Raw genomic sequence first — 14,639 nt, 5'->3', positions numbered from 1 at the left:
ACGGCCCGAGACTGGGGGGTCGTTCGGTGGGAAGGAAAGGAACAGCTGGGTATCATCGGCGTAACAATGGCCTTTCAGCCTGCACAGTAAAACCTCCTCAGATGATAGCGCGGCAGCGCGCCTGGTCTACAACCAGCCAAAAAAGTCTCGTCACACTGCTGCTCATCGAGCTACACTGGCTACTTGTTGCAATCTGCATCAAATTCAAATCTCTAATGCTCGCCTACAAAGTTGTCTCCAGTACTGCACCTACCTACTTGAATGCCCCGATACAGGCATACGCTACCTCACGACCGTTGCCCTCTTCCAATGAAAGACGCCTGGCTCTGCCACCTGTTTGTTCAAGGCAATCCGAACTCTTTGTTTTTTGTTGTTCAGGGTGGTGGAACGCACTACCAGTTCCTACCAGAGCAGGGCATCCCTCTCTACCTTTTAAAAAAAAAAAAAAAAAAAAGAAAAACTCCTGAAGACCCAGCTCTTCAGAGAGCACCTTCTCTCCTAGCACCACAAGACAATTCTACTCAAAGAATTGTCACTAGCACTTATTGCCGCATTAACGCCTCTTATCACACTATACCTTGATTGTTTTCCTTTTCTGTAAGTTGCTTTGGCTAAAAGTGTCTGCTAAATGACTAAATGTAGATGTAAGAGCTTTGGGACAGTCAGAAACATGGCGCACCAGAAGAACTTCCGGTTCAAGCGAGAATCGAGGAGCAAGGAGACATAAAACAAGAGAAGTTTGCTCCTATATCCAAGGATCACAAGTATGGATTTCGACATTGCGATAATAACCATATAAAAAAATACATTTGATAGACACTTATATTGTTCTAACAATATATTTCGTCATATCGCCCAGCCCTATTCACACACACAAATTGTGGGATGCCATGCAAAGTGCTGGCTGGACCATTGGGATCAATTTGGGGTTTAGAGTCGTAGAGTGAGCTCTAAACATTTCAAAATGTTGGGAGGATGGGCCGACAATGATTAGTGGACAGTCCAGTTTGCTTCCTGAGCCACAGCCACCACATGAACATCAATTTATTCATTTTCTTAACAGCCTTTCCTGTTCAGAATCCCACTAAGCAGTCAGAGTTATAGTGAATGTGATTTGTTCTGCTTTACCTGCAGAGATGAGGAAGGTCTGGCGAGTGCGGAGAAGGTGCTCCGCGGCCTGGGTCTGGACCCGTTGGTTGAGGACTGCATTGCCACTCAGAGGGTGTGTCAGATAATATCAACTCGGGCTGCACACTTGTGTGCTGCCACTCTAGTGGCAGTGCTGCGGCAGATAAGGGACAACAAAGCAGCTGAGAAGCTGCGTACCACTATTGGAGTTGATGGCTCTGTTTACAAGAATCATCCAGAGTAAGTGACCACCATCATGTCAAAGTTTTTCTCAAACACTTGAGCTTAGTGTATAAGGTAATTTCAGGATTCACAGTACAGAAACTGCAAGACTGAATAATGATGTTTTACAAACAAAAAAGAGATCCTCAAACCAAGTTAATGAATAGCCCTCTGGCTCTCCTCGGCTGCAGGAGAAGTTGCCACTTAAAGGATACGAAGGTGGGAACTTAGCCCAGTCTACCATATAGGGTTGCAGCTCCAAGGGTATGAGGAGAGGTTTTTTTTTTCTTCATATTTCCCATTCATTTGGCTTGGGCGGTAGCCAAAACACTTGGATGCCCCCCCTTAGTCTTATAATGGTAGAGAAAACCCTGACAAACATGATGCTGTATTCATCAGGACATGAAATAACATCATCATTGAATAATCAAAATAACCAATATAAATACATGGGGGGGCAGTTTTATTCTAATAGTTGAAGGAAAATTACAGTCAGCTATTGTGCTCTTTTACATTACAAATTTAGATTTTTTCATTATATACACTTTCACAGGTCAATGTGCAAGAGAAGAGGGATAACAGAGGTGTTTATAAAAAACCCACAGATTTAATAAAATGAATCTCTTTTTTCCTAGGTTTTCCAGGAGACTCCACAAGATGGTCCGTCGACTAGTGCCAGACTGTGATGTGCGTTTTCTGCAGTCGCAGTGTGGCAGTGGAAAGGGTGCTGCCATGGTAACAGCAGTAGCATACCGTCTTGCAGCTCAACATGCTGAGCGTCAGGGCATTCTTGACACTTTGCGTTTGAGCCATGAACAACTGCTGGAAGTGAAGGAGCAAATGAGTAAAGAGATGGTGCGAGGCCTCTCAAAGCAAACCCATGAACAGGCGAGCGTCAAAATGCTTCCCACCTTTGTTAGAGCCACACCAGATGGAACAGGTAGCTTTGAAGAGAAAAACAGACATTCAGCTTGATCAGTTTCTGAGATCAGTTTTATCTGTCCCACTATGCTTTTATGAATCTATGTATGTACTGTCCTCATCAGAGCATGGTGACTTCCTGGCTTTGGACCTTGGAGGCTCCAGCTTTCGGGTGCTGCTAGTGCGCGTGCGAAGTGGAAAGAAACACAATGTGGACATGCATCACAAGATCTACAGTATCCCACAGGAGACTATGCAGGGCACAGGGCAAGAGGTAAAAAATCACTGGGGTTAAAATAATTTAATGTTGCACATAATAAGTGACAACAGCAACTGAAAGGATGGAACTGAGCGACCTCTGTCATGTCTGTGAAGTTGAATCATCTCTTTCAATGTCTAAAACGGGTCCTCTGAAAATAAGATTGTGTGAATCTGAAATGAAGAGTTTTAACTGATGTAATGCATAACAGTGGAACACAGTTCATTCTATTGAACACAGATTATTTTACATGTAAATTTACACGTTTCCATATAATATGCAACTGATATCTTTTCTTTTTTTTTAACTTCTTGTCTATTGTATGCCAGCTTTTCAGCCACATTGTGGACTGCATTGCTGACTTTCTGGAATACATGGGCATGAGAGGAGCATCCTTACCTCTGGGCTTTACATTCTCCTTCCCCTGTCATCAAAGCAAACTGGATCAGGTAATGTTTGATTCAGTATTCATTTTAAGACTAGCTGTCATGCACATGATAATATATTGAACCTACTTATGTTTTTACACATTTACTTTCATTTCTGACATTTGAAGTACTGCCGTTGCAATTTTGATTGATGTTTCAAACAAAAACTTTTGATTTAGATTTTTAATTGTGTAATTCATCTTTTATCGTCATGTATGTGTAAGTTACACACGCATATCACTGCTGTCATTTCTCCAGGGTATTCTTCTCAAGTGGACAAAGGGTTTCAAAGCCACTGGCTGTGAGGGACAAGATGTCATAACATTACTTAAAGATGCTGTCCGCCGGAGACAGGTAAATGGACACAGCACAGGCACAATGTTGGCCATTTTATTGAGGAACAGAGTGTTTCAATGTTATAATAAAAGAGTATACCAAGCAATAGTTTTTTTGTATGTATCGATTAAAGTTCTCTGTCGCAATGACGGATTTCTGTCATTTGGAGTTCACAGAGGCCACTTGTGGGTAAACTTAGGGTAAAGAGTGGCCGATGAGAAAATCTGAGGCCACGCCCTGTTAAATGTGCACGATGCAGCGATCCGCGCATGCGTATGATGCAGCGATCCGCGCATGCGTACGATGCAGCGATCCGCACATGCGTACGACGTACCCCTCTGTCTCCCCCTTTCACTCTCTCTCACACTATTAAATAAAGCCTTGAAAAATGGCCAAAAAATATCTTTAAAAAAAAACAAAAAAAACTTGGTACAATTATTGTCAATGCCCTCCTCAGGATAACCCTTTAAGGTTTTATTGATCGGCCCCTAGGTGGCACTGTGGTGGCAGTCTAATTTCATATTTGGTACCGTGGCCACACTAAAACACTTAAGGCAATGAAATTCATAGGGGTGGTATAGACTGGCCCCTGTAACGCACACACCCCGACGGCAGCATGCCCCAACAGGCGTGTACTGCGAGGGCCCGTTCAGTACTGCTTGCAGTCCTAGTTTTATTACTATTTTCTTATATATAAAAGGTTTACTTGAAATAATAAGGAAAATAAAAACATGTATTGAAAAGTTATGTAGATGCTTGATTATTTTAGTAGAGTAAAGACAAGCTTTGCAAAAAAACAATAATTGAAAAGACAATACAATGCAATAGATGTAATAGAACAGCTGTTTAAAATGCTCATCCTGTAAAACAGTATTGGTTGAGCATCTAAATGTGATGGCTGCATTTGGTGCTGAATTCTTATGCATTAGTATTTCTTAAGCTGTTGTCAATTAACCTTACCTGGAACATGTTTCACACACTGCACATGACCTGGCTCTAGTGGGAATAAAATTTCAGTCAGAAGATTTTTTTTTACTTTAATCCATGTGTATGTGATGTAGACACTGAGTTGAAATTGTAACACTGACCTTGTCTGTTTCCAATAGAATTGTACTTTTTAAAAATGTATCTGTATGTCCCTGTATATCTGTATGTCCTCCATTCTTTCCCGCTCCCTTATTCCCCTGACATTTGTGTTGAAGGTTTCACATTTTTTTGCTGGAAACTATTTGGATATTATTGGAAAATCAAACCTTGTAGCGCACTCTAAAAATCCGAAAGATAGGTAGGCTAAATAGACGTACAGATGAGATGAGTCAGGCGTGGAAATCCAGAGCGAATTGGGTTACTGACCAGGTGTAGGCCTATCACACAATGGGGCGGCGCTCCCCTAAAAGGTGTACGATCAGAAACAGTGCAGTGCCGCAACGCATCCTACGTAAATAATGATATTTGTAAATATTAAGTATCAGGGCAGATTAAAGCATTTTTTTAAATAAACTTTATTGGATTTAGATTGAACACTGGAGAACAGTTTTAAAGGAGAGAGAAATGTCTTTGAGACAGCAACATGGTAAAAAAAAGTTTGTTTTGTACTTTTCTTATTTTGTAAAGAAAAAGAAGATGTCAAAAATTAATCTCTGCCGGGACTCTATTGGCAGGTTCCTCTGTATTAAATGACTCTGCAAGGGATTGGGCTCAAAAAAAACTTGACTGAGACAAACGTACCTTGGGACAAATATACCACCAGGACACTCTCCAAACCTAAAATAATAGTTACTCCTGTTCTCTAGAGATACGAGGGCACTTAACCAACATGAAGAATCCCAGCTCTGCTGTTTGTTAGGACTCCAGCTTTAAACTCAGGGTGGTTGTAGATGCAACCAATTTAGCTATTATTATTTTGTTGTTTTCTATTGTTTCTATCTGAAAAAAAATAAATAATGTAATCTCTGTGTCACTGCTTCCAGGAATTTGACTTAAACTTTGTGGCAGTGGTTAACGACACAGTGGGAACCATGATGACCTGCAGCTATGAGGACCCCCAATGTGAGGTGGGACTCATTGTAGGTAAGTTTGTCTGCGCCCCATCTTCTTCCCTGGAGGCCAGTCTCTGTCTGTTTGTGCTATTTTTAAAACTTACAATTTGCCGTGAGCAGCCTTGTGCTTGAGTGCTTATGTTATCACTTTGGAATGAAGCACTTCAAAAAATTGCTTTCTTCCACAACAGTGCTAAGAACAAAACCTTTTCATATGTTTTTTTACCCAGGCACAGGGACCAATGCCTGCTACATGGAGGAAATGAAGAACATCGAAGTGGTGGAGGGTGATGAGGGCCTAATGTGTGTCAACATGGAGTGGGGAGCGTTTGGTGACAATGGAGAACTTGATGACTTCTGTACCCAGTTTGACCACACGGTCGACGAGTGCTCTAACAATCCTGGAAAACAGAGGTATTGGGATTGGGAATGGGAATTAATTACTGTACATGTTTATTCAAATTTATGTCTATGAAAATGTCAACACTCAGATCAAACTGCATCAAAATTCAGCCACAAATTCATTATAGATAATAAAAGTGAGAGCGTGCCAAGGACAAACAAGTCCGAGAGACATACAGGTACATCTAAAAAAATGTGAATATCATGAAAAAGTTCAATATTTTTTGTCAATAATTTCAAAAAGTGGAACTCATACATTATATAGATTCATTATGCGTAAAGTGAAATATTTTTTTTCTTCTTGTAATTTCGATGATTCTGGCTTAGAGATAATAAAAACCTAAAACTCAGTGTCTGAGAAAATTAGAATATTGTGAAAGAGTTCAATATTGGAGTCCACAGTCAGTTTTATGTTAAAACAACCCATATGCTTTTACCTAATATATCTGTATTCACCCTCTCTCTTAATTGCTTAGTTTAGCGCCCGTTTCTTCAAGCCATCCTCCCAAAAGAAACCCGTCTGCTCCGTTCTATTAGAACATGTTTTAATAGAAAACCCAAACAACCCAGTTGAAATCTCTCAGCTCATCTCTAGTAATGTGGATTGTCCTTTTAGGAAAATCCATTTTCCTTTTTTTGTCTCTTTCATAACACAAACCAATATCAAAGAAAGGAGAATAAGTGAAAAAGACAATATTGCAAAGAACAATGTACCAACATTCATAGTGTGGGCAGTGGATGAGAGAGCAATGTTGGCAATCTACAGAAGCAATAAGCCATGAACTCAGAGGACAGAAGATATATTCACACTCCACAGCTCATACTTCAGAGAATTTAGTTGGTCAACTGATCGACTCGCCTTTTCAGGTCTGCCCATACATTTTCAATAGGATTGAGATCAGGGCTTTGTGATGGCCACTGCAAAACATTGACTTTGTTATCCTTAAGCCACTTATCCTTAAGCAACTAGCCACTAACTGTAACCAGTTTGGCAGTATGCCTCGGGTCATCGTCCATTTTTTGGAAGACCCATTTGCGCCCAAGCTTTAACTTCCTTGCTGATGTTTTGAGATGTTGCTTCAGTATTTCCACATAATGTTCTTTCCTCATGATGCCATCTACTGTGTGAAGTGCACCAGTCCCTCCTGCAGCAAAACAACCCCACAAGATAGATAGATAGATAGATAGATAGATAGATAGATATGAATATGCAGTATAAAAATGTTGGTGCTATGAAACAAATAAGGTGCAATGAACAGTGTGCATAAAAAACACATGAAGTGCATAACGACGGTATGTAATGAACCAGACTATTTGTTATTGTACAGTGTGATGGCATGTGGCAGGAAAGATTTTTTATATCTGTCCCTTTGACTGAACAAACTGCTGGCCATCATGGACAATGATCAGCACCCTCTCCATCACACAGTAGAAAGACAGCGGAGCACCTTCTCTCACAGGCTGCTCCAGCTCCGCTGTCTTTCTACTGTGTGATGGAGAGGGTGCTGATCATTGTCCATGATGGCCAGCAGTTTGTTCAGTGTTCTCCTCTCCACCACAGTCATGATGCTGCCATGCTGCATGATGCACCACATGATGCTACCACCCTCATACTTCACAGCTGGGATGGTGTTCTCAGGCTTGCAAGCTTCCCACTTTTTCCTCCAAACGTAACAATGGTCATTATGGCCAAACAGTTCAATTTTAGTTTTGTCAGACCACAGGACATGTCTCCAAAAAATAAGGTCTTTGGCCCTGTGTGCATTTGCAAACTGTAATCTGGCTTTTTTATGTTTCTTTTGGAGTAATGACTTCTTCCTGGCAGAGCAAATTGAAATAATTTTGGTAATCCTAACAGACCTAAAACAGGAAAAGTGATTGTCTGATTTCATGATTTTACAATTGATTCTCTTGACTTTGTTGATATCACAAAGTTTTTTATTTTAGGGGCCTGTGATCAATGTGAGACGATATTATATGCACATTTAACACAATCAGTTCAAGTTTCAACTCACAAAAAGCAACTCAAATATGATTTGATAATTTATAACTGAACCCTTCCAATCTCAGTACTGAGCTTTTCCTACTGAGCTTTTCCCTTTGCATTGATAATATTAGATCATTGATCACTGAGTCAATACACACTAACAGCCATGCCGCCTTTAAAGTCACTTAAATCACCTTTCTTCCCCATTCTGACGCTCAGTTTGAACTTCAGCAGCTCATCTTCACCATGTCTACATGCCTAAATGCATTGAGTTGTCATCTGGTTATATTAGATTAGATTAGGATTTATTAGATATTTGTGTTAACGAGCAGGTGCACAGATGTAACTACTGTAGGGGACGGTGAGTGTATATCAATACAGATCAGTGTATCCTCACAACCTTATTAAATACACCAGTGCTTCTCCTGCTAGGACTTGTCAAAATATCTACTGTCTTTAACTACTGGGCAGCCAGTTCATATCTGATTGCTCTGAACATTCAGTAATGAAACTTAAGTAAGAGTAAGATTTAATTTTTAAAAAAAGTTTGATTGGAGATTTTGTAACAGTCCTATAAGATAGAGGGTTATAAGATGATGAAAATATTAATATTATTCATGTGAATGTTGTGTGTCTTTTTCTCTGAGGTATGAGAAGATGGTCAGTGGCATGTATCTGGGAGAGATAGTGAGGAATGTGCTGATTGATTTTACGGCCAAGGGCCTGCTGTTCAGAGGCAAAATGTCAGAGAGACTCAAGACCCGGTGCATCTTCGAGACAAAGTTCCTGTCCCAGATTGAAACGTGAGTATTTCAGATTTCTTTTCTCAGCTCACCCCTGTTCACCATTGTAACTGTGGCAAGAATAGAAAAGACACTTAATTTTGAAGCTTAATCACAAAGCCATTTTGCCATTAGCGCTAATTAATTCTCCACAGTAATTGGCTCTGCATGTATGGTTCAAGTGCCAGAAACAGCAATGCATTATTAATGCAACTCTTTATGGTACAGAAATATGTATTTAGGTGATCAATGAAGCAGTGTTGGGGATTTCTATTGGGTTTTTCATTTCTACAAATATTTCTGATTTCACCTTGCAATGTACTGTATAGATTTATAATAGCTATAGGCATTTCAAAAAGGTAATTTAGAAGGTCAAATCAATACTTTATTGATCAGATACCCTACTGTTTCTCATGCGTATTGCAACAGATTAAAAAAATAAAATTAAGCCTTTGGGGCCCTATTACCATTCTATCTCTGGCTTCACTACCTCTGCTACTGCCACAGTGCACATACAATAACATGAAAGATCAATTATTTTTAGTTGAGAGCTATAAACACATAACTCGAAAGGATAAGAAGCTGAAACCACTAAAATACTAAAGTCAATAAGTCAATACCTTCTACACTCACTGGCCACTACATTAGGTACACCTTGCTGGGGCCGATAATCAATAAATCAATTAATCGCACGATAAATTAAATGAACTCAATAATTTTGCCGGCCTCGATATATCGCCATGCGCATGCGTGTTTGTTTTCCTCGTCTGTTGCCTCCAAGCAGGCTGGATGACAAGAGGGTTCACTCTGTGCTCGATCTCAGCACCTGGGCGCTTTTGTTCCATAGCAGAATGAGCGGAGTGAACCCTCCTGTCAGTCATCCAGTCTCTTTGTCTCTGTGGGGAAGGCTGGGCCGCTAGCATTGGCTACACACAGAGTGCAGCAGGTGAGCCTCGTGCGGAGCAACGCCAGGAAAAAAGATGATTGCAAAGCCAAATGCCACAGCCCCGGTGTGGGAATATGTCGGTTTCAAACCGAATGAAAAAGGTGTATGCCGAATTTGTTCAAAAGTGGTGGCAACAAAAAAAGCCACCACAACAAACTTGCATGCCCATCTAAAGCAGAACCACCCGAACCAGTTTTCCCAGCTGGGGAAAAAAACTGCACCTGGAGATGCAGAGCCTTCGTCCCGACAGTCAACACTGGTCGACAAAGTAAATATAAACGGTGTGCGCTCACAGAAAGTGGAGGTTGCTACATCGCAAAATAAATGCTGCCCTTTTAAAAAAAAAAAATGTTTGTTTTATTTATTTAGGATATTTAAACGTTCTTAAAATTACAATTACAATGGTAAAAAACACTGAGAAATAAAAGTGTATTGTATTTGAAAGGGTGTGCATTATTATGATATATTATCATGTTGACAATAATATCGTTTATCGGCAATAATTTGTGGGACAATATATCGTCCAGCAAAATTTGTTATCGTCCCAGGCCTAACTAAGGGGCCTAAAGTGTACCAAGAAAATATCCGCCTGAACCCTGTTATAGAGCAGGATGGATCCATGCTTTCATGTTGTTTACGCCAAATTCTGACCCTACTATCTGAATGTGAATTGCAGCAGAAACCGAGACTCATGAGACCAGGCACCTTTTCCCAATCTTCTATTGTCCAGTTTTGGTGAGCCTGTGCAACTGACAGGAGTGACCCCCGGTCTTCTGCTGCAGCTCATCTGCTTCAAAGTTGGACATGTTGTGTCTTCAGAGACGGTCTTCTTTGTACCTTGGGAGTGGTTATTTAAGTTACTGTACCTCTGGCATCAACAAGGCATCAAGGCTCACTGGATATTTTCTTATTTTTGACCATTCTCTGTAAACCCTAGAGATGGTCATCTTCACCATGTCTACATGCCTAAATGCATTGAGTTGCTGCCATGTGACTGGCTGATCAGATAATTGCGTTAACGAGCACTTGAATAGATGTATATAATGAAGTGGCCTCTGAGTGTATGTCTAACTGTTGTTTATGTGTGTGTGGTTTAGTAGCCTTATTATCTGTGTGTTTTATCGAAATGTAATAACAGTCGGCACAGTATTTATTTCCAACTTTTATCTGAGTCCATTCAAATATTTTTCTTTCGCAAAATAACCTGATGTTCCTCCGAGCTGCTAAAAGAAATCAATAAGATAGACTGATTTGAACCATTCTCTCTCAGCCCACTCATTTAACTCAAGCTAAGTCATTAATTGATTAAATCAGTGGTAATAGCCAATCATCGTTAAACAGCATAAACATTATCCACGTGAAAGTGCTGAATGTTGCATAAAACCTTTTCTTTTTCTGTTTGTTAAAATTAGTTCAAAATTAAAATCAGCGGTACATCACACAACCTTTTATGTGATCTATCTCTTGCATGTGTATAATCCTCACTCTCTTTGACCTAAAGTGACCGTCTGGCCATGAGACAAATCCGCTCCATTCTGCAGCACCTGGGCCTCACCACCTCCACATGTGACGACAGCGTACTGGTGAAGGAGGTGTGCAGTGTGGTCGCACGCCGGGCAGCTCAGCTTTGTGGTGCTGGTTTAGCCGCTGTGGTTGACAAGATGCGTCAGAGCCGCAACCTGAATCAGCTGTCTGTCACCGTTGGAGTGGACGGCACCCTTTACAAGACGCACCCTCAGTAAGCAGCATTCATGTCCTAATCCACAGTACTTGACAAGCCTACATTTACTGGCTAAAAGCCTTGGGTTGTCAGCACAGAGAGGTATAGATTTTATAGTCTATAGGCATAGAAGACACATTTCAGATATCTAATAGGCTAAAATCAGAGAGCTACATACATCTGTGTGATGAGTTGACGCCTTAAGGTATAAATGAGGCATTAAATGAGACCGTACCATTTATATCAATAAAGTTTAATGTTGCATTACATTTCACAAGAAGTTTTTTTTTTTTTTCTGTAAAGCCACTCTCTCACACACTCAAGTCACAGCGCCAGTCTCCTGTAGACATTTGTCTATGTATTTATCGTTATTTGAATACCTGATTGACTGTAGCCACAGCAGATTTTGGACATTAAGATGTAGGAAATACTTGCCAGTAGTATAGTGGATGCAAAGCATACTGTTTTAAGCTCTGGTGTCGGAGTTCTGGCCAAGTCCGATCATAGAATAGATAGTAACAGCAAGCTGGCAGGACCACAAGGTTTTACTGCACAAAACTATGTGTACACTAACAGGTCATTCATTCCACCACAAAAAATATGGCCCTCATGCATGTCAGAAACCAACTTAACATGGCAGTAATTTATTTCTGGAAGTAATATTACTACATGCTGTCACTGTATTTACTGGCTTTTTCAAGAAATGAAATTGTGCCAAAAATAGTTCTGATGATGCTTGAAGACCATTGCTTTGAGGTGGAATGAGTGACCAGTTAGTGTTCAAGTAATTTTGTGCAATAAAACCTTGCAGTTTCTTGACCCTGCCAGCTATCTGGAACATTCTATTCTACGATCGGAACCAGCCAGAACTCCGACAATCTACCCACCACTGCTTTATGACTACAAGGAAAGTTCTGTGGATAACTAGCTAGAACAAATCATCTCATCTTGGCCGTGGTGTTGCATTATTACCTGCTCTTCCTTCTACATTTGTTTTTGTGACACAACATACTTTGGAGAGCTGACATACTCATTGGAAATCTGTCCTGGTGTATGCTCAGTCATGCTGATATTTTCAGGTTTAAAGTTTTTCTTAAAATTTATGTTACCCCATCTCCTTAACATTTTCATGTAACTCTTAACACCAAACCTTTCCTATTCTCTTTCCTCTTTCAATTTTTTAAAGTTTCTCCAGCATCATGCAAGAAACGCTGCAGGCTCTGGCGCCACAGTGTCAGGTGACTTTCCACAAGTCAGAGGATGGCAGCGGGAAGGGAGCAGCACTGATCACAGCTGTGGCCTGCCGAGTCAAGAGCGAAGAGCAGCACTGAATCACCAAAACTTTGGCAGACTGGGAGAACCAGAGCTACTATGACTGATGACATACAGCTGAATAAGTTTAGATCTTTAGTACTGAAATGTTTGTTCTGACTTGTTTTGTGTGTTTTCACATACACAGAAGTGCATGTGCATTTGGTGTGCTTGGAGTAGCTGTGAATAATGGTGAAGGCTGACATTGCAAGGTGGTAAATTAATGTTAGAAATAACAGTTCGGCTTGTGTGTGAGAAGTCGCACCTTCTGGGACATGTGACTGTTACAAGCTTTGGGGATCTTTTTCTTTTTACACTCTCCTCTTTTTTTGCACTATAAAACCTGCAGGTTTCCTCCAAGCTAACTTCTCTGATCTGAGTTAATTCATGGAAACATATACAAAGGTCAAGTTTTAAAAAGTTTATTCATACAGACGTCACAAAGTGCCTCTCATTGTACCTCACAAAAGTGAGACATAAAATAAAGGTAGCTGGAAGGAAACAAGCAACAAAATGAAACACATCTGCAGGGGTTTTGCATTTTAAATACTCTGTTCTTTAATGCTTTTCTTAGTTGGGTTCTATCTCTTATTAAATCAGAATAAAATTAATATCTCAATAAATGTATGGTTTAATGTCAGTTTTAAGAATCAACCACAAGATTTTAATTGAAATATTTTTTATGCAGTTAACTTTTTATTGATTTCTAATTTCAAATTTGTCAAGTATGAAATATTAATATTTGAAATGTCTTGAAAATAAATGTTATACTCCCCGTCGCTCACTGTTAGAGCATCTGCCATCAATAAAAAAAGACTGACGAGATTGATGCAAACACCCAGTAATTTATTTTATTTATTTAAAGCACAGCTTTAAAGACACTTACAGTCAGGACGGACTGTATTCTGATGCGGTGATGAGGTGGAATGAACCAACATTAAACATGAATTACATTAGTGGTAGATTGAAAGAGTTTAAAGGAAACTGAATTATTTGCCCACCTGGAGAAAGAAGTGAAAGGGTGAGGATAGTTCAGACTTGGGGCTTGGAGGGAGTGGTGGTGGCGAATAATTTTTTGAAAAAAGGCTTTTCCAGCAATCAGCTAGGCTCTAAGCAAACCTGATCTGATGTCTCGGGTTACGTTTTGGCTTTTGTCGCTGCTCAGAAACTGACATCCTTAGAAACGTTTTTTTTTTTTCATTTTCATTGTGATGTGTGGAAGAAATTGATTCATACAGTTTTGAGGAGACATGCTTTATCTGTCAAGAATAAATCACTTTACAACTTTATGAGCAACCATGTAGAATTTATCGAGCAAATGTTTATCCCGTTACTGTATCCAATGGCAAATTGTTTTTACCCTCCTCAATTCACCGTAATGTTTGATTACTTTGATATGACTATGACTCTCCCTGCTAAGCATTTGCTTTTTCCTCCTGAAACAACTATCATTCTACAGGTCTGCAGCCGGCGGGAGATTGTAATTGACAATAGATTTATTTTTATTTTTATTATGACATGACAATTTTTATCATTATTGTGCTTTTTATTCACTGTAATAATAAAGTTGTCCTTGATCCACTTTTGGTCTCTATTCAGTAGAATTCTCTTTCTTTGACACAGATTGGCAAAAATATACTCACAGCTTCTGCTTTCAACCAAAGAAAAGGTTGATATTTTTAACTGTATTGCTGTGCTGTCTCCATTCTGTGCCCTGCTTTTTTATGCACATTTGGTCAGATATTGAATTGGTGACACTACTGTTTGGTGTCCATCTTCCCCTCTGCCAGGTCAGAGATGCGTGTGAAGCATCCATGTTTTATCATTTCTGGCTTTTATTACCACATCATCCAGATTTAAAACATTGTCTGCTGACATGACAAGTATTTCACCGAAAAATTACCCTTAACACCTTTTGATAAATCCCTTCAAAGTCTTCATCACTGACATGAGTAGGCAAGTTGACTGGATGACAATTCTATTTTATTTTACTGTTCTCTTGTACTAGCCTGTATTTAAAGAAAATTAAGTGTTTATGTGTAGTTTTAAAGAGTTTTCATTGTGACTTTTGATTGTCCTCGGAGGCAAATTTTAATATTGTTTATAATTGCATGCTGCTAACTTGGCCATTGTCAGGCTTGTCTGGCTTCGGTGTATA

At 39.8% G+C, this 14,639-nt stretch overlaps 1 protein-coding gene across 1 annotated transcript in view; it reads left to right on the top strand.

Annotated features, from left to right (window-relative positions):
* The window catches only part of hk2 (hexokinase 2), a 37,217-nt gene extending 23,901 nt beyond the window's left edge, over positions 1-13,316 (top strand). Inside the window, exons 9-18 of the mRNA XM_059336500.1 lie at positions 1,135-1,368; positions 1,986-2,290; positions 2,397-2,545; positions 2,860-2,979; positions 3,217-3,312; positions 5,265-5,364; positions 5,564-5,747; positions 8,370-8,525; positions 10,952-11,188; positions 12,357-13,316. Of these exons, the coding sequence (XP_059192483.1) occupies positions 1,135-1,368; positions 1,986-2,290; positions 2,397-2,545; positions 2,860-2,979; positions 3,217-3,312; positions 5,265-5,364; positions 5,564-5,747; positions 8,370-8,525; positions 10,952-11,188; positions 12,357-12,501 (1,726 nt within the window). The 3' untranslated portion in view covers positions 12,502-13,316. The remainder of the gene's footprint in view (positions 1-1,134; positions 1,369-1,985; positions 2,291-2,396; positions 2,546-2,859; positions 2,980-3,216; positions 3,313-5,264; positions 5,365-5,563; positions 5,748-8,369; positions 8,526-10,951; positions 11,189-12,356) is intronic.
* Positions 13,317-14,639: the final 1,323 nt, after the last annotated feature.

Source organism: Centropristis striata, chromosome 7 (genome assembly GCF_030273125.1).
Source record: "Centropristis striata isolate RG_2023a ecotype Rhode Island chromosome 7, C.striata_1.0, whole genome shotgun sequence".
Classification (NCBI taxonomy): Eukaryota; Metazoa; Chordata; class Actinopteri; order Perciformes; family Serranidae; genus Centropristis; species Centropristis striata.
Note: the sequence above shows the minus strand (reverse complement) of the source record. Positions and strands in the feature narration are given on the sequence as shown.